At 40.1% G+C, this 20,800-nt stretch overlaps 1 protein-coding gene across 9 annotated transcripts in view; it reads left to right on the top strand.

The window, feature by feature from the left end:
- tasp1 (taspase, threonine aspartase, 1) overlaps positions 1 to 20,800 on the top strand; it is a 92,549-nt gene that overhangs the window by 29,521 nt on the left and 42,228 nt on the right. For all 9 annotated transcript variants that reach the window (XR_013578646.1, XM_078556464.1, XM_078556463.1 and 6 more), the window contains exons 6-7: positions 6,101 to 6,180; positions 8,570 to 8,676. Coding sequence is in view for 8 of the 9 variants with exons in the window: in XM_078556464.1 (XP_078412590.1) it covers positions 6,101 to 6,180; positions 8,570 to 8,676 (187 nt within the window). In the remaining variant the exon portion in view is untranslated. The remainder of the gene's footprint in view (positions 1 to 6,100; positions 6,181 to 8,569; positions 8,677 to 20,800) is intronic.

Below are 20,800 nucleotides of genomic sequence, written 5' to 3'. Positions count from 1 at the left end.
CAGTTTGGTTAATTTTGTGCTTGTAGTGGTTTTCACTTGACAACACATTTTGGAGCATTGCCATAGATTGGTAAACATTTTTTTCCCCTACTCTATTAAATGAAGTCAGTGCTGAGAATTTTCATTTTTGAGAACTCGTGGTTAAGCCATGGATAAAAGTGGATAGGCCGCGGACCTGTGACCATCCAGATTATGGGACTTTACACTACTTACGGGGAGGGTAATTCCAAAGAAAGGGCTCTGCGCAAATAATATACATTTGGGGAAAAACTGATATGGAAGGTGGGGAATTTGAGTGTTCAAATTCACAATATTAAAAGCAGCTTCAAGTGGGTAATGCCATTTAAAAAGAACTAATGGAATATTGGATTTTATAGCAAGTAGTAGAGAATATATATGGTACGTCTCCAGAAAAACCACAGTATGACCAGAGTTGGGAGTTTCAGGCTGCACACTGCAGGAGAAATGTTGAGGCATTAGTGATAGTATAATACAGATTCACTAAGATGTTACCTGCTACAAGGAAATACAAATATGCCAGAATTTAAAAATGAGGCTGTTTCAGTAGAACTGAGGAGATGATATGTTAATTTGACAGAGGTGTTTAAAATTATGGAAGAGTAGAGAAGAAACTGACTTTCCAGTGACTGAGGAGTCTTGATTGAGGTGACATAGATGCGAGAGATTTGCATAAAGAGGAGAAATTTTTTAAGCAGAGTGTTAAGAGGCTGTGAAATACATTACTGGGATTTTTGATTCAAAAAACCTAGGTCAATGTTGAAAAAATGGTTAGATAAATGGCATATACAGGGATATGGGAGCAGAGTGGGCACATTGCACTGCAGGATGTGCATCAACACAGACTGGGCTTAATGGCCTGTTTCCCTGTTATAATTTCTGTGTAATAGATCAAAGTTCCCTTTGTTCAAGGATGTAGTCGGGCATTTGCTTCATTTACCTTTTTTGTTGGAAGGAGGTGGGAAACTTTACAAAACCTTCTTATTCAATTAAATGAGTTGTGTGACGTCAAGTTCTTTCAGATGTCATATCTGACACATTAATCTGTTTTTTCTCTTAGCAGCCGTTGACTAATCTTTTATTTCTATTATCCTTTGTTTTTATTGTGTGATAGCTATATGTGATTTCTAATGGATGGGCTAAATCGCAAAGCAAAATACCGTAGATGCTGAAAATTCTCAGCAGGTCAGGCAGCAACTAGTGGTGAGAACAGATGAGATGTTTAGGGTAGGGATTTTTTTTTTCATTCATGGGATGTGAGCATCGCTGGCTAGGCCAGCATTTATTGCCCATCCCTAATTGCCCTTGTTCAGAGGGCATTCAAGAGTCAACCACATTCCTGTGGGTCTGGAGTCACATGTAGGCCAGACCAGGTAAGGACAGCAGATTTCCTTCCCTAAAGACATTAGTGAACCAGATGGGTTTTTACAACAATTGGCAATGGTTTCGTGGTCATCATTAGAATTTTAATTCCAGATTAAAACTGAAGGACTGAATCATCTTTTACCGCTTCTGTCGCAATGAGTGTTTCTTTATCCCCAATCTCAGAGCATTTAATGATTCGTTAGGGAGAAGTTTTCAGTTTCTGGTTAAGTGTTCCCTCCAGTAATAGGGAATTTGTCCTGAATTGTGAGAGTTCTTGCCACATGCTGTAGGAACTACGACTGCTGGAGGGGACATTTCATTAGTTTTGTGCCCAGATTCTAGTGTAGTCCTTCTAACTAAAGGTCATCGACCTGAAAAATTCTCTCTGCAGATGCTCCCCGATCTGCTGAGTATTCCAGCAGACTGGACACCCTTATTAAAAATGGTTATTTTTGGTGATGAACCGATTTTCAGTTGTATAACTAAAGCTCAACCATGTTACCATTCTTAATTACATCATTGAATGTTTCTTAATGGAGTAGAAAGCACAATTGTGTACTATTGTTCCGTACAAGTACACTTGTTCCTGGAACATTTTACCTACGTGATGATGCAAATTAATTTTAGCAGAAATTTGAAGTGTAATATAATCGGCACAGTTAGGGTACATTTTCTCCATTTGTGTCTAGAGTGGAAGCTCTACCCATTTCTTTCTTTCTCCCTACAACCACCCCACCCCACCTCACCAACTGAAGTGCACTTGATATCTAGGGCCATTAACAGCTGGTAGACAAAAGGGACATTGTCCCTCTTATTCAAAGCTTGTCTCTCAGATGAGAAGGATTTTGATAGAAGCATAAGAATGCAGGGATAAGAAAAATGCATTCAACTTAATCAACTGTCATTCTAACACTTTGTAACACCAGGTTCTTCCTGTTCAAAATTATGTGTCTGTATAATGCAAATTTTCCTTTTATTCTGCATACTGTGAGCTGACCTAAGGCTCAGTTTGTTAAAAAAAGGCAATTTTTGCTTGCATGAGGCTGCTTTTGTATTACATACCGCTCGCAAATAACCACATCTTATTTTAGCTGCTTTGTTCTGTTGCAAAGAACTGCCTGGCAGGCAAATATTGTGTTTTTATTGTAGACTAGCTGTTGATGAATAAACATGGTAGCAGGATTTCATTTTCAAATTAAGAGCAGATTTTAACTGAGAGAGCAAATTCACAGCAGGTTGGTGAAAGTTGGCATTCTGAGTGCTAGCTGATTTGTCCATGTTGAAAAATTACATATTTGGTGCATTATCTTGACTTTGTTTGAAAATGTTAAAGCTATATAATTTGTATTAATTGAGTAAAGCACCCATTTTAACCGATGGACTTCTAAATTACAGTGAACCTCAAAAGAACAACATATGTCCAGAAACTGGCCGTCTTCATGTCAGTTACAAGCTTACAGAAAAGACAGTTTAAAATATGTAATATCACTGGAGCAATATGTGTGGTTATTTATAGATTTATAAAATCTATGCTAATCTCAAACATTGAACAATAGCAGTGAGGATTAGTCATTATTTTTAAGTGGATTGTGCTATGGTGAATATTTGATGCATTGTTAGATTCATTTCTGATTAAAACTTTTCTGTTTCTGATTGACACCAGCTCTGGGTATCACAATATTCTTCAAAATTTTTCTATACCTGGCACACCAAGCATTTGCCTGTCTTCCATCATATTGACCTTGATTGACCTGTTTGTTGGAAGATTCTGGCTGCAATGAATTCTACGGCTGAGGAGAGGCCAATGTTTCTGTTTCTATTCCAAGGGACACCTCCGATATAATAGGAAGAGGGAAATCAAGTGTAGGCAAAAAAAAGCTTCCATTAGCAGTTCAGGAAGGGAGGACCTGCTCACTTGCCAGGAGAGAAGATGTCAAAGTTGCTCATGATTCAGAAAAAACTACCTCTAATGTCAGTCACTAATCTGTACTACCTGGATTGTTGCTGTAAAACTAACTTGACTAGAAGGAACAGAGAGGGCTTAGTCTGCAGTGCTCAAACCTTTGCTGCAAGTCTTAGGCTGAACTTTATGTGCAAACCCAAGTTGAAACTAGATGTAATAGATGAAAGGTGTTCTGACTACTATGTTCTCCAACACCAGAACTCTCTATGCAAGAGGAATTGAGAGACTGCTTTCCTCTCAGAATTTCTTGTAGAGTCCCTTCAATGCTATATCTTCAGCTATTGAGAATTTTTTTTGTTTGTTTTTACAGCTTGTTAAGTTGCCACTCTTACTGGCTATGTCCTTGGCTTAAGTGGAGCTGACCTAGAAGTGCCAGTCTCGATCTCGTCAGCAGGAGAAGCCAGGGCAATCTTGGTATCTGATCCATTTTTGCAATTTTGATTCAACTGACTTTCCAAGATCAGTGGATAGTTTACTGATTTCATTGTCGACTTACCTTTTCTCCTCTGAAGAGGATGATAGTAAAGGGGAGGGCTTAGGCCTTCAAACTTTAACTTTGAATCACAGAACTCTGTCTTGTACATAGTACCTGCTTTTTGAAAGGAGACACATATGACAGATGGGTGCATGAATAGTCACCAGAAGGATACTGGGGCTAAAAGTTAAATTGAGAACTGGCTACATAGAATAGACTTAGTCTCCTATAGTCAAGGAAATATAAGGGATGATCTAATTGAGGTGTAAGATGATTTAAAAGATTTGATAGGATAAATAGAAATACATTTCCTCAGGTGGAACTGTCAGCAAGGCTGACAAAATCTTAAAACTATAGCTTGGCTGTAAGGGGTGATATCAGAAAGAAAATGCAATGGGCAGTAGAAATGTGAAAGTCTACTTTGCCCTGCCCAAAAGGATATTGAGGTTAGGTCAACTGAAAATTTCAAAACTGAGACCTAAATTTTTGTTCGGTAAATTTATTAAGAGATATCACGAAGGCTGGTAAATGGAGTTGAGATGTAGATCAGCCACAATTCAATTGAATGGTAGAATAGGCTCGAGGGGCTAAGTGGTCTACTTCTGTTAGGATGGCACAGATAATTACAGACCCATTAGCCTAATATCAGTAGGAGGTAAAATAATGAAATTTATTCCAATGAGTAGTCCAGAGCAGCAGCTTTATTGTAATAGCTTGATGAACATCAGCATGGATTAGAAGGGAGAGAAGCTGCCTTTTAATAAGATCATTTTCCTAAACTCTCAATCACGCAATCCTCACAATTTTTCTCCAGCAAAAACTCATATTTCCGCTAGCTCCTGCACCAATCCCCACTTCCTCCCCGAGCCTTTCATTCATCACAACATCTCAGCTGTTGTAGACTCTCATTGTGCTTGCATGCAGTTTTGATGTCCTTTGTTCCCAGCAAATCAATCACAACCCCTCACTCCAGTGATTCCCCATCTTCACATTTTCAGGTCAGAATCGTGCAAACTTGAGCATATCTGGTACACAATTGACCTTGCTAAAAATCGATCACAGATTTGGCTTGCCCCATGTCGAGTGCTATCGTGCAAACTGTTGCCTAGATCAAGAACTACCAAAGGTTCCTCTTGTGCATGTGTGCTGAGGATTCCCAACTCTTAACCCCATAACCACTTCTCCATCACCAAATCTGTTTAATTCTACCTCTGCAACATAACTACCTCTGCATTGCCTAAACCTTTATTCATGCTTTTGCCACATCCAGACAAAATTATTCCAATGCTCTCCTTGCTCTATTTTCCACAAACCCCCAACTTGTCTAAAATCCAGTTGCTTGCATTGTGTTTTGGATTAAGTTCACCCACAGCCTCTGTCTTTGTTGACCTGTTTATATTTTCAAATCTTGCACCTCCCTTTCTCTGCAAACACTCCCAGCCAGAAATCTCTGCCCATAAGCTTCAGTCCCTGGCCTCCTGTGCATTCCCACTTCCCATTGCTTTACCATTGGAACTCCTTACCTAAATTGTCCTGTGTTTATACTAAGCTTCCTTGAGACCCACCTTAATCGTCTCTTCCATAATTTGATGTATGCCCCTTATTGTTTTGTAAAGTACCTCTGGATGCCTTATCTGTTTGTGATACCTTCTCCAACCCTTTGTTAAACTCCTTACAACCTGTTGGTGAAGGAGCAGACCAGAAATCAATCTTTACTCAGTTTTAGATTTCTTCTCAAAGTGAGACATTACAAATGCTCCTAATTCTACAACCCACCACCAGTGTCAATCATGTCTCTCTTTAACGTTCATTTCAAGAGTATAAACAAATGACAAACCCCTTAAAGGGATACTTCCGTATTATTGTAACGAAAACCAAAATTGTGAAAGGAAACTTATCAAATTAAAATAACATTCCAGCTGTCGATGATGCACTCCAGCCCCTGTGGTGCCCACCAGTCATAGAAGGCCTTGAGCGTACTGGTGGACGCAGTGTGCTCCCTCTCCAGGGACGCCCTGGCACAGACGTAACCACAGAAGAGAGGCAGGCGGTCGGGTCGAGCGACCCCCCCCTCCCCGCCTCAACTGCCTGCTGCCTGGACCTATTCACTGATATATATGTGCTCAAGTTATTACCCAATGAGTGCCCAACACCTGTAGACACAAACTTAATTTATACAATTAACATCATTATTCTTTGATTATCCATATATTGTATATGTATTTTATATTAATGTTGTTTTATTGAAATGAAAGCAATTATTTTCTCCTTTGTTTTAGTTTTTTAGTAGGAGAAGGGGCTTACAAATGGGCAGTAGACCATGGAATTGTACCATGTCCTCCTGACATAATGGCAACAAGTAAGGAGTTTTCAGCTTTGCTTTTCTATCCTTTTGAAAATTGCCAGAATTAATTATCAAAATGTAGAATTCTTACTTACTTACAAAAAAACTGGCATTTATACTTGCTATCAAGACCTGTTCAATTTTTGCACGCTAAAGTTAATGACAAGCTTTTCAAGAAGTTTATTTCTTGGAAAGAAAAGTGTTTTACTTTAAGGGTCTTAAAGGTAACCTGGTTTTGGGAGATATTAGGGCATTGAAGCTGTGCAATGAGAACTTTCTACATTGAATCCATTGCTTTTTATTGCTGTTGAATGATTGAATGGTCTGCAATACCTGGAATAGTGTTGTGATGCCTATCTTGATTGTTTCATGCCTGTACAGTATAAGGTAGCAAAATGATGCCTGGCCTACACAGTGCAATTTGTGGGACAAATGACTACACAGGAGGCCACAGCAGAGCGTGGAAATGCAGTGGTCATGGGGGATTTGATAGGGAGAGATGGGCATTTCTGTAATAAGACTTCACGGTGTGTTGCCTTCCTGATGCCTGGGTAAAGGACATCACTTGGGACAGTGAAGAACATTTTGAGAGCGGTTGGTGACAGCCAGTAGTTGTGCTCCATGTGGGAACCAGTGACATGGGCATGAAAAAGGTTCAGGACCTGCAGTAAGAATTTCAGGAGCTAGGGAGGAAGCCAAAGTGCAGGACCTCCAAGATCGTTCCCATTATTACACATTAGTGTGCATCGGGTTTGTAGGATAAAACAAGTTAATGCATGGCTAAGAAATTGTGCAAGAGGGAGGCCTTCAGATTCCTGGGCCACTCGGACCAGCTCCAGAGCAGGAGACACCTGTCCAAAGTGGTTAGATTGCACCTCGACAAAGCTGGGATCAGTATCTTTGTGGGAAGGTTATCTGGCACTGGGGGGATGATTTAAGCTAATTTGGGAGGGGAATGGAAAGATTGAGAGAGGAAAACATGGTGCACAGAGGACTAGGAGAGACAGTTGGCACTGGAGTAAAGAATAGTTCAGAAATAGCATTATAAGATGGGTTTAGAGTGGATGTACATAAATGCACAAGAATGGTGAATAGGGTTGGTGAGCCTCAGGCGCAAGTTGTCACATGGAACTTTGATAAAGCGGCAATAACAGAGACCTCCCTTAAAGAAGCGGAAGATTGGGAACTTAATGTTCATGGCTACAATGTATTGAGAAAAGATAGGGATGGATAAAAAGGAAGGGAATGGCAGTATTGATTGAAGAAACTATGATGGCACTGGAGAGGGGTAACATTGTTGAGAACCCAAGGAAAGAGTCCATTTGGTTACAATTAAACTATTATACTACTTTGTGTATACAATAAGTCACCAAATAGTGAGAAGGAGATGTTTTTAAAATTTGCAAACAAACTGCATATGTATTTTTCAGAGACTTAAACAACTATGTAATGGATTAGAATAGAATTGTAGAATTTTAAAGCACAGGAAGGAGGTAATTTGAAGCATTGTGCTTGCACCAATCTTCTGATAGAACTTTGCACGTTGATTCCATTCCCCTGCCTGTTCCCAACAGTTTAAATGTTGGAAATGTGGATTGCAGATTTTGCGTTCTCTATATATTTTAATCAGGCAGGTTTGAAGAAATGCTTGGGTCCATTAAACCCCTTAAGAGCTTTGTGAGCTATGTTTGACACTGCACTGAATTTAAACTCGGTGCAATGCCAAATGGAAGTGACCCTCCTTTACAACAGGGTCGGGCAGAACCCTATTCCTAGATTTAAACAGCAAGTTTCGCTTAATGATAAGTTTAGAAATTGTAATTTTTGGGTTTTGTATAGAACACTAATATAGCCTCTGCAGAAAAAAAATGTGGAGCAAAAAGCTTCAGGGTGTGAATTTGGACTCGGGTAGCTTAAAATGGGTGATAATGAATCAGCAGTTTTTTACACCCCGCTTGTTTTGTTTTTAAAAGAAAACCTGGCTGTGTGCAGGACAGGCTTCTGATTCCTTGGCTGAATAGTTATCAGAAGCAGGAACCCTAACCACATATATGAAAGAGAATCAGATTTTATTTTCTCTTTCTTCCCTTTCCTTACGCTACTGTCCTAGCTGAGTTTGTCTATTTAAGCACATACTAGCTTTCTCTGTTATGTACTACTCAGTCTCACATCAACTGAGTTTACTGACTAAACAATGTCGTGAGAGAGAAACACTGCTAAATCTTTGTGAACTCCTTTCATACCCACTTTGAATCTTTTATACTTTTCTTTGACTGGTTCATTATTACTAAAACCTCAACCAAAAGTACAAAACTTCTCTTCCATTTATCAGATGATAGTGGCTTTTGTGAGTAACAGTTATTGGCATATTACATCAATAGTTTTTTTTTTAAATCCTATTTAGAGTTCAGCTTATCTGCATTTAGGAAAAACAGACGAAAGCTGGAGCTTGCAGAGAAGGTGGAAACAGAAATGATTCAGACAAAGAAGAGAAGAGAAGTGTCTGAAAACGTTAGTGCTTTTTTTTTAACCCTAAGAATAAGAACAGAAAAGTGTAATTTTCAAAGTAATCTTAAAACACATCATGTAAAACTATAGTGGATCTTTATAAGTGACAAAAAATATACCACAGTTAGATATAAAAATGGAGATCTCTCCCAAGCTTCTGAAATGTTGGACAGGATTTTTTGATGGTGAGGTTTCCTGCCCTTAGGTCACTTAAGGGCCTCAATTGGGGTGAGGGTGGGCGGGCACCCTCAACCTTGCCAACCCCACATAAAATTGCGGACAGGGTGAGGGCTGGGGAAGGCCACCCAGAGAATTTTGCAGGCCCCCAACCTATAAACCCACTGGTGGGGAACATAAAATTCTGCCCATTGTTTTGAACTAGCAATTTTAGGGATGCACAATTGGCCCAGGTGGCTTTCCCTCTTTTTCTTTCGAGGCATGTATTGCTTGGCCTCTGATTAGCATTCCCCATAGTAATATAACTGAGATTGGGAACTCTAGAACACTGGGGACAATGGACATAAACTCACAATCCACCAATAAATTTTCTTCACACTTTGGGTGCGATGCTTTTGCATGACTCAGGTAAAGTGCCAAGAATGTGCTGATATAATTTGTAAATAGTATTGTAAATAGTTTCCTGATTCACCTTTGTGCATCATTTTGAAATTATTTTTGAAGATATTATCCAGGATGGCATTAACCTCATGATGATTGTTAATAAGTAATTTTAACACACTTACTGACTACTGATGATGATTCATATTTGTCTAAGATAGTACAACTGTCCCCCCACGTTTTTCATTTCTATGCCTGCAATTCAAAGCGTTGCATCTAGCATAAGTCTACAGTTTTACACTTTGAAATGAGTAGAGAATGGCAGGGCAGAAAATTGTTGTAATGGTTCAAATATCCATTATTTGTAAATTTGTTAATGCTGATGAATTTAGTCAGTTGGATCATTCAGCCACCCAAATCAGCAACAAATAACCAGTGCAAAAAAAAAAGTAAAGTTTCAATTCCTTTCCAAAGTTACCATTCATGAACTGGCAAATACTACAAAAGAACTAATTTAAACCCCATAGCTTTTAGAACCACTGACTGTGTTTTTAAAACATAACATTTATGATCTCAATTCACAAAAAGCTCTCAGAAGTATAGGAAAACCTAGCTGTGAATTCCAGTTTTTAACTTGGAAATCTCTAACATCTCTAATGCACTTGGGCTTAATCCTTTCAATGGGGTGAATTTCCGCCAGGTCACCATATTAGGGTTTGGACTTTGTTCCTGTGCTTTTGCTTAATGCTTATGGGAGAGATGAATTTTTTAAATTGTTTATAGTTTGACTGCATTTCCTATGTACCTTTGTGTATACCAAATGTGGGGAGGATCATGTGGCACCTTGACCATGCTATGCCATGTTGGAAGTAGGAAATTACTGATCGTAGCAATACTTTGAAAATAACAAAATAGATACAGTCCACAAGACATTAAAATGATCAACCTTTTGGATGAAAGTCTTGTGCAAAACTGCATTGCAGTGCTATACATGGGCAGTGTGAATCATTTGCCAAATCTGAATGCCAATTCCAGAAATGGAAGTGAGCTAAAGATTTTGAAAAACCTCTAGAGTATACATTCTGGACCGAAAGAACTCTGAAGACATGTCAGTCTATCCAGTTCAAAGGCACTGATAGATGTTTGGATTCCATGCTAATGAACATGTCAGCTGTCAACCACAATTTGCTGATTGTTTGAACCGTGCATATTTTGAACCTCTCAGAACAAAGTGCCATTGATAATCCAACCATTTAGGATATATTGCATGCATCTGCAAACTTGTACTTTGATATTTGCTGGAAATTGAAGCTATTCCAGTCTGATTGTTATAGTTTGGAATCTACCCATTATCCTTCAAAGGACCCATAATTTGATTAGGAGCTAGAACCAAGCTCTTTACCCTGGCCAGCTACAGATCAAAGCACCTGCTTGGAACTTGCAGACAGCTAGGCTTCAGCTTCTATTTCACAGTTTAATAAGGAAACGCAGACTCTGTCCTAACCCTAGTTATTTCTAAAATGCGGGTACCTTCTGGGTTAATTTGGTTTACATTTCCAAACTTCAGAATTGTACTGGAATGAGACTCATTTTTGTCTGGCTCCGCTAAGTTTACAATTCTGTTTAGTTCATACTTTGACATGATTCTGGTAGGTGTGAATTATAACTACAGTGCACTGTTCTTTTGGTGGTAATCTATCAGTGTTGATTTTGTAGCCAAATAGGGATCACTTGTGGCTGATGTGAAGAACTGTGTTTTGGAAATAATTTTGAAATGTACCACCTGCTCAATAAGACTCCAGTATCTGTGCCTGAAGAATATATTACTACCAGTGGGAAATCCAAGATTTGAACATTTTGCTGCTTTTGAAAAGCTTTTGCTATTTATATAAAAGCACTTGAGTATTTTCTTGATGAGCAATGGATAATTTCACTGTGCTACTGAGCCATTGCAGTCAGAAAATTCCTTTTGTTCAATGAAGGGTTGATTGATAACAGAACAGTAGTAAAAATACTGAAATAAATTCTACCATCCTCAAGCTAGGGAGTGGATAGATCAGCTAGTGTTGCTGCTTATATTTGATGTCCAGTGGCCTCTGTTGGCAAATGTGTATGTACAGTTACTGGATCAGGCTTGCTTGTGTTGTCTCAGATGTTGTATAGTCAAATTCCATTTGTTATCCAAGTTCACCCATGCAGCAGCATGACCAACATGACTCAGTGCTTCCAGAATCAGAAGAGGGTTGGAATAATTAAAACCACCTGAAAACTCACACTTAGCTTGTTCCCATCTCTTTTGTGAGCCTTGTGTATGGAACTACTGGTTATGATCTTTTTGAAATTTTCAAAACTCTTTTTTTATAGATACAAGACCAGTTTATTTCCCATGGCATTTATTGGTGGGTGAATCACTGCTCTGTGTCACTGGTTTTCTCAGATGGGGATTGAGGATGGGGAGGGTGTCTCTGTTGAAATATTCCATGAGACCTTCCCAGAGAGTGTGAATTAAGTGTTTTGGACTTTCTTTTTTTAATATGAAAATAAATAATGCCATCCATACCGTCTGCAGGTAGATAGATTTATTCCTTCACATCCTATATGTGTGTTGGCAATATTCTCAGCTCTTTTTCTCAGCTCTTTACTGTTCACCTCTTTTAGGCATGAATTTTTATAGTGATGATCAAAAATACATTAAAATTGTATAAAACTTAAACTAAATTGGATCTTCTCTTCATTCTTGCCTCATGTTAACCAAAATCACCATTTCATTTCCGAACTTTATTCAGAAACTCTTTCCAAATGTGAATCATGATACAATCCTTTAATCTTAGAAACAGCTATGACCAGAAACAACCATGATCACAAATGCAAGTTTAAAAATATACAGCCACTGTAAAATGTTAAAAGCACTGCAAAATATCAAGTCTTGCTTCTGATCATCTACAATTCACTGGCTTCCTCTTCAGCTCTGTCTGTCTTCAGCCCTTTTACTACATTTACTGTCGGTAATTATGGAACATAAGTACTATATAGCATAAACATATTTGCCCTCAAAAAAGTTTGGAGAACTTATGATATATCTAGAATTTGATTTTTTTTAAGTATAAGATATCTATTATATAGTTTCCTTGAAGCAGGGGGGAGTGGAATTTGGCAAATAGACTCTGCCAGAGTGCATTGTGATTGAGCAATTTTTTTCAATTTAAAAAAAATCCAGAAGTTGTTGAGATTGATGCATGCAGTGGCATTTTTCTGCTGGCTTGAGTCTTTTCTGCTAATAATGATGGCTGCACAAACTTGCATGAATTTGAGGCAGCTCCCCAGACCCATCATGATCACTGTAACAGAAAACATTGTTGCTGGCAGTTGAAGCAGTGCTATTACAAATAATGCTAATCACCTTTTTGTAAATGTAGTTGTCAGTGCCTTATGTCATCATCCTAACGATGAAAGCAAAATAATGGACAGATGTCATCAAAAAATGTTTGCAATGATTTTGATTGATTGATTGGCTTTTTTAGTTGATCACTGTTGCTGCCAGCCCTTTTTTCATGTTTTTTTAAACTTCATAATGGGCACATGCCCTTCAGTTACATTTGTGGCTTGCTGCTGTTTTGTTGATGCAAGATCACCTGCAAATAAAACACCAGAATTTCTAGATATAATAGATGTGATTAGATGTTCAAATTTCAAGTTTGACTCACTTAAAAATCTGTCCTAATAATTCTGTCTCCAAATCTAGGTAATTTATTATACAGTACAAAAAGGTAGCATTCAGCCCATCTTGACTGTACTGGCTCTTTGAAAGGACAGTTCAAAAGTCTCTCTCACCTGTTCTTTCCCCATAGCCCTGTAATTTTTTTGGCACAGTTTATTGCAGTTGAACTATGTTTATCTGTACAACAGATGCTCCACTTTGAAGAAACTACTTTGGCATGTTTGCACTGTTCTAAAGTGCTAACTTACTTATGTCACGAGCTGGTGGGGCATGAGCTTACTGTCATCATATGCTGCACTGAGGAGTTGCCAATCTGAACTGCACTTCTGTGTGCAAATTCTGGGAAAGAAAACTGGTAGGCAATGTTATAAGCAAAAAACTGCGGATATTGGAAATCCAAAACAAAAATAAAAATACCTGAAAAAACTCAGCAGGTCTGGCAGCATCTACGGAGAGGAACACATTTAACGTTTCGAGTCCATATGACTCTTCAACAGAACTAAGTAAAATTAGAAAAGAGGTGAAATATAAGCTGGTTTAAGGTGGGGGTAGAGCTGGATAGACGGCCAGTAATAGGTGGAGGTAGCCAAAAGATGTCATAGACAAAAGGACAAAGAGGTGTTGATGGTGGTGATATTATCTAAGGAATGTGCTAATTAAGGGTAGAAAGCAGGACAAGCAAGGGACAGATAGCCCTAGTGGGAGTGGGGTGGGGTGAAGGGAAGGGATGGTAAGCAATGTTAATGGCTACTAAGCAACTGTTTCAAATAGTACAAGTAGATAATCGGGGGAAAATTGCTTTCAGTCTATTTTCTTGGCTGCATATGGTGTGTGGTATGTTTGAAAGCAGAAAATATAATGGAAAACAAAATGTTCTAAACTAGGTAAAAGATGACACTTCTGAGATTGTTAATTTATCCACTGTCCACATACTTAATGACTACAATATCTAGATGTATGTGAAAATCTTGGTAGAGACAATTTCTCAAAGAAATTAATGCTCTACAAGGTCAAGTGTTTGCACTGAAACATGGCACAACACAAAATAATAGAGCAACTCCAAACCAAGCTGGATAAAGAAATTAATAGGCTGGGTAGCAGCTTTGTATGTTGGGAAGTGTTATTTCCTTTTTATAAGATCTTTCCTAATCACAGTTGATCTTCATTCATACATGCAATCTCAGCTTTTATGGAGAGCATTATACAAAATAAGTTACACTAGGAATTAGGCCAGCATGGAGTATAATAGCAACAAAGTACTTGACATTCTGAGATATGAAGCCAAGGGAACAATGTTGACCAAAAGCATGCATATGACTCCTAATTGCTGTATTACAGTTGATCTTTGTATGGATCCCTTTCTATGTTCTTGCCTAACAGCTGGCTTTTGCTGTGCAGAGTAAAACTTAATTTCCTTTGCAGGCTTCTCCTGGGCCAGGAACTAGACTATAATGTTAAATTTGCTGGAGCCTGGACAGATGAAGATGGATAATCTGAGCATCTGGCAATTAACTGATTTGTTATTTTATCTGAATTTTAGCTTGCATTTTTCAGCAATGATTTCATAGAGCAAGTGGAACAGTCTTTTTTTTTTCTGACGGAAAAGCTTTGAGATTTGAGTGCTGTAAGATTTCAGGGTTTGGGGCCACAGATACCTAAATAGGCAGTCGACTAGTCATAAGTAATTTTAAGAGCGTATTAAGAAACAACAGTTTAGATAAGATACATTAACTAATTAGACAGAAAAAAGTATACGACCCATAACAGTTGAGAGCAATTTGCTGATCCCAGAGGGCGGACAAACAGTTGGCACAGTGTGTTGATGTCATCCTCCTCCTCTTCATCCATTCTGAAGCAAGCAGCTACCGACGAGTACTGCAACCTCAGGATTACCTCACAAGGATCTCATCAGGATCTCTCACTAAGACCTCACCAGTATACGACCAATATATATACCCTTTTTGGGGGCGCTAGTAGTTTACCCAGTGTCAATTGCCTATTCAAACTATGGACACAGGACAGGTACTCAAACTTCAGGGTGGTGACAACCCCTCACCAACCCAGTACACCACCCTGCTCAAGGTCAGCTTTTTAGTTTGCACCACACTGAGGGTCATATCCTGGTCCTTTCTAATCAATTGCATAGATAAGGGGGTGCACAAGATGCCAGCCTACCAGCTTAGGAATGTCAGCATGGCAGCCTGAAGTAAGACTGTTTAGAGGTCAAAGTGTTTAGAAATCCTCTTCCCAGAGAGAGAAGCAATGCTTTTAGAAAATCCTGTAAAGGTCCTATGTTATGCAGAAAATACCTGTTTATTCAGTTTCTTAGTGCTGTCTTATTCAAATGTTGAGCAAGAAGAGATGCGCTGACTGGCCACCTGTGTTGAAGGTTAGGGGTACCACAGCAATTGTTTTGAGTGAATAATGCTTAAGCCCACGAGAACCAATGGGTACAAAAGATTCTGACACCTGACTACAACCACATAGGATAATCTGATGAATGAAAAATCACATTGCTAGCCTTTTTCTCCCTTTTGTCCAGATGTTTTGATTCCTCTCAGAGCATCGCTGGTTTATTCTGGACTGAGAATTCGCCATATTATTAATTCAAACTAATTCCATATAGAGAAAATATCTAAGGATGGCTGTCCTTTACAGGAAAGTTCCATTCTTGAACCATGTCAGTTGCTCTAAGATCTTTCAACCTTTTTCTTAACCATTATGTTAATACTTCTGAAATTGTTTCATTCTTGCCTTCATACTCTGGATGTGTATGTCGCTCAGAAGGTGGTGGTGAGCTGACTTCTTGAATTTTTTGCAGTCTATGTGGTGAAGGTACTCCTACATCACTGTTAGCTAGCGAGTTCCAGGATTTTGACCCAGTCCCAGTGAAGGAATGGCAATATGTGTTCAAGTCAGGGACTTGAGGTACTAGTGTTTGAATGCACCTGCTGTGTTTGCCCTTCCGTGTGATGGAGGTCACTGTTTTGGGAGATGCAGGGGCCTGGATTTTTCGGATGGCAAAATTTCCCTTCCCACCATCTGAAGAGTCAGTGGCAAACACTTCGCTGCTGCTACTCGCTGCTCCACAGCCATTTAATTCTCCAACAAGCGTTAATTGGCTGAAGGCAGGACTCCCGCCCTTCAGTCAGGAGAAAATCCCGCCTCACAGAGCTGCTGGTCAATCTGATTGCCTGGCAGCTCCAGAAGCAACTGTGGCCATGACTTTTTAAATATTCATTTATGGGATTTGGGCGTTGGTGGCCAGGCCAGCATTTACTGCTTGTCCCTAATTGCCCTTGAGAAGGTGGTAGTGAGCTGCTACCTTGAACCGCTGCAGTCCACTGCAAACAGTTGCCGGTATCCGAGTCCCGGCAGCCCAGGGCCAGATATGTTTTGGGGCCTAAGGGTGGGGAGGATAGGTGAAACCTGGTAAGCTGAGCAGAGGGGGTTAGGGATGTTGGAGAAGAAGTGGGGGAAGCCCCTGGAGGGGGCCAGCCCTTGAGGGGGTGGTGCCCGATGTTAAAATGAGGCTGCTGGTAGAGGTGTCCTTCCCACCCGAGGCCTGAGTTGGGTTTCTTTTCAGGCTTCCCCCTGCCCCTGAACTCCTCCCGCCAGCCTGAAAACTGAGGCTGGGCAGGAAACGGCCCTTAAGTGGTCAATAATTGACCGCTTAAGGGCCTCATTTGGGACAAGGGCCAGCTGGCCAGCTTAGGCATCACCTAACCCAGCGTAAAATTGCAGAGATTGGGGTGGGTGGGGAGGCCATCCACAAAATTTTATGGCCACCCCCTGCCGACAAGCCAACTGGTGGGGGAATGTAAAATTCTGCCACTGAAGAAGCCTTGCAAGGTATTGTAGTATATCCTGAAGGTAGTACACTCAGCAGCCATGGCATACTAGTGGTGGAGGGAGTAGATGTTTCAGCTATTGGTGGGGTGATGACCAAATGGGGTGCTTTAGAAACAATAAGAAGGAACTTAGGGTGAAATATGATTACAATACTCTATGTAAATTTAATAGCACTTTTCATAATCATCGGACGTATTAAAATTCTTTACAGCCAATGAAATACTTTTGAAATGTAGCCACTGCTGTAATGTAGGAAACACGGCAGCCAATTTGTGCACAGCAAACTCCCACAAAAAGCCACGTGATGATGAACAGATAATCTGTTTTTGTGATGTTGATTAAGGGATTGAATATTGGCCTGAACAACGGGGATAATTCCCCTGCTGTTCTTTGAAATAGTGCCTTGGGATCTTTTATATCCACTTGAGCAGGCAGGTGGGGCTTCGGTTTAACGTGTGTCTCCTTCAGCAGTCCAATAGTCCAATCTTCATGGGGAAGTGGTGACATAGTGGTAATGTCACTGAATTGGTAATCCGGAGGCCCAGACTAATGCTCTGAGGACATGTGTTCAAATCCCACCATGGCAGCTGGTGGAGTTTAAATTCAATCAATTAATTTAAAAATCTGGAATTGACCATGAAACTATCATCAATTGTCGTAAAAACCCGGTCTGGCCTCCCTGTGACTCCAGACCCACTGGCTTAATCATTTCAGTTCAAGGATAATTAGGAATGGGCAACAAATGCCAGCCTTACCACCCAAGGCCTTTTATTCATATGTAAAAAGCAAGAAGGTAGCCAGGGAAAGGGTAGGCCCACTCAGGGACAGAGGTGGGAATCTGTGTGTGGAGCCAGAGAAATGGGAGAGATACTAAATGAGTACTTCTCATCAGTATTCACCAAAGAGAAGGACTTAGCGGACGATTTGACTAGGGAAGAGTGTGTAGATAGTCTGGATCATGTTGAGATCAAAAAAGAGGAGGTGTTAGGCGTCTTGAAGAATATTAAGGTGGATAAGTCCCCAGGGCCAGATGGGATCTACCCCAGAGTACTGAGGGAGGCAAGGGAGGAGATTACTGGGGCTTTGACAGAAATCTTTGTATCCTCACTGGCTACGGGTGAGGTCCCAGAGGACTGGAGAATGGCCAATGTTGTTCCATTGTTTAAGAAGGGTAGCAGGGATAATCCAGGAAATTACAGGCCGGTGAGCCTTACGTCAGTGGTAGGGAAATTATTGGAGAAGATTCCTCGTGACAGGATTTACTACCATTTGGAAGCAAATGAGCGTATTAGTGAGAGGCAGCATGGTTTTGTGAAGGGGAGGTCGTGTCTCACTAACTTGATCGAGTTTTTCGAGGAAGTGACAAAGATGATCGACGATGGAAGGGCAGTGGATGTTATCTACATGGATTTCAATAAGGCCTATGACAAGGTCCCTCATGGCAGACTGGTACAGAAGGTAAAGTCGCACGGGATCAGAGGTGAGCTGGCAAGATGGATACAGAATTGGCTTGATCATAGAAGACAGAGGGTAGCAGTGGAAGGGTGTTTTTCTGAATGGAGAGCTGTGACTAGTGGTGCTCCGCAGGGATCAGTGCTGGGACCTTTGCTGTTTGTAGTATACGTAAATGATTCGGAGGAAAATGTAACTGGGCTAATTAGTAAGTTTGCAGACGACACTAAGGTTGGAGGAGTTGCAGATAGTGAAGAGGATTGTCAAAGGATACAACGGGATATAGATGGGTTGGAGACTTGGGCGGAGAAATGGCAGATGGAGCTTAATCCGGACAAATGCGAGGTAATGCATTTTGGAAGGTCTCATACAGGTAGGAATTATACAGTAAATGGCAGAACCCCCTTAAGTGCATCGACAGGCAGAGGGATCTGGGTGTACAGGTCCACAGGTCACTAAAAGTGGCAACGCAGGTGGATAAGGTAGTTAAGAAGGCATATGGCATGCTTGCCTTCATCAGCAGGGGTATTGAGTATAAAAACTGGGAAGTCATGTTGTAGCTGTATAAAACCTTGGTTAGGCCACACTTGGAATATTGCGTGAAATTCTGGTCACCACATTACCAGAAGGAATATGGAGGCGTTGGAGAGGGTGCAGAGGAGGTTTACCAGGATGCTGCCTGGTCTGGAGGTTATTAGCTATGAGGAGAGGTTGGAGAAACTCGGATTGTTCTCACTAGAGCGACGGAGATTGAGGGGCGACTTGATTGAAGTTTACAAAATTATGAGTGGCATGGACAGAGTAGATAGTCAGAAGCTTTTTCCCAGGGTGAAAGAGTCAATTACTAGGGGACATAGATTTAAGGTGAAAGGAGAAAACTTTAGAGGAGATGTGCAGGGCAAGTTTTTTACGCAGAGGGTAGTGAGTGACTGGAATTCGCTGCCAGAGGAGGTGGTGGAAGCAGGTACGATAGTGGTGTTTAAGAGGCAGCTTGACAAATACATGAATAGGATGGGAATAGAGGGATACGGACCCCGGAAGTGCAAAATGTTTTAGTTTGACAGGCAATATGATCTGCGCAGGCTTGGAGGGCCGAAGGGCCTGTTCCTGTGCTGTACTTTTCTTTGTTCATGAAAGAATAAAGGAAAAAAAACAGCACAGCACTCTCTTAGAACTGCACTGGAATGTCAGCCTTGATTTTTGTGCTCAAATCCTTAAGTGTGAATTTAATATTCAGCTGGTGGAGTTGATGGCATTTGTACTAACTACAGGAATGAGTATTTTTTTTCTAGTAACTAAAGGCTTCCAATGGGTCATAGCTTTGCAATGTAGTATTTTGGCTAAAGATGTCAAAGGAAATACAAGGAGACTGCAACTGGTTGAAGGTGCATGAATTCTAAAGTGGCAATGTCTTCTATGGTCAGGGTGCATAGTTGGTAACCAGACCTGTGTCAATCTACTTTTATGAAGGGAAACTTGTGAAGTGTTGGATTTGATGTTTTGGATTTGATTTAACAATAAAATAAATCTCCTTCAGAGTTGAGGTTTATCCTGGCATTGGCTTTTGCTTGCTTTGGCTCAACTCTCTAAAGGGCATGTATTTGAAGTAATATGAACCTCTTGAAGAAGCAGCATGGTCTCTATTTGGTCTGAGGTTCTTGCATAGGCATAATGTAATGATAGGAGGAGAAAATTGGGTGATGTTTTTACATAATTGAGCTTTATTGCTGACCATTGCCCAGTACATCTAGCTCCATCTTGTGACTTTATTTACATCATGAAGTAAAGGTGAAAGAGGTTACTACTATGTATCTTTAGTCACTGGTTGTTCGTTGCCAGACACTAGACTTCTTATAATGAAACTTACTTGAAGTAGGGAACTGAAACATATATTTTTGGGGAATTTTAGCAATTACACATTTTTAATAAATATCGCTAAAGTAGAAGATATTTGTCCCAGAATCTTTATAGTACTATCTGGCTGTACTAGAGTTGTGAATTATTGATTCAAAACCTCATCTGGTTGAACTTAAAACTGTACACTTTGCTTCCCAGTGTACTGTGGAGAATATTTTCTGGTGTATAGATGATACGGTATTTTTGGGCACATGACCTGATGCTATTCCTTGTCTTACCTTAAATACTATCCCCTACTACAAGGAGGAGGATCTTGGTCGGGGAAATGTAGGAACGCTAGTGGCTTTTAGGAAGTGGTTGGGTCTAATTGCCAGTGCAACATTCCCTACTTGGAACCCTGAGTACATATTTGTTCTCCCTCCTCTCATAGAGGTAGCTGAAAATAGGAATACATGTACATTTGTAATAAAGAACAGTAGATGTATTTAAGTTGAGCCTTTGTTGATGTAGTGAGTTTTTCTTCTGAACTCCATTATTTTGTTGCTAATTTTCTTTCCATTGAGGAACCAGGGAATGCTGTTTGCTGCAACAAAATGATTCGGTCTGATAAAAACAGGAGCCAATTTCTTTATGAATCCAAGAGATGCAATTTAAAACTATGGCCCTACCATCTTTATTATAGTCATGAGG

Source organism: Cetorhinus maximus, chromosome 14, assembly GCF_964194155.1.
Source record: "Cetorhinus maximus chromosome 14, sCetMax3.hap1.1, whole genome shotgun sequence".
In the NCBI taxonomy this organism is placed as follows: Eukaryota; Metazoa; Chordata; class Chondrichthyes; order Lamniformes; family Cetorhinidae; genus Cetorhinus; species Cetorhinus maximus.
Note: the sequence above shows the minus strand (reverse complement) of the source record. Positions and strands in the feature narration are given on the sequence as shown.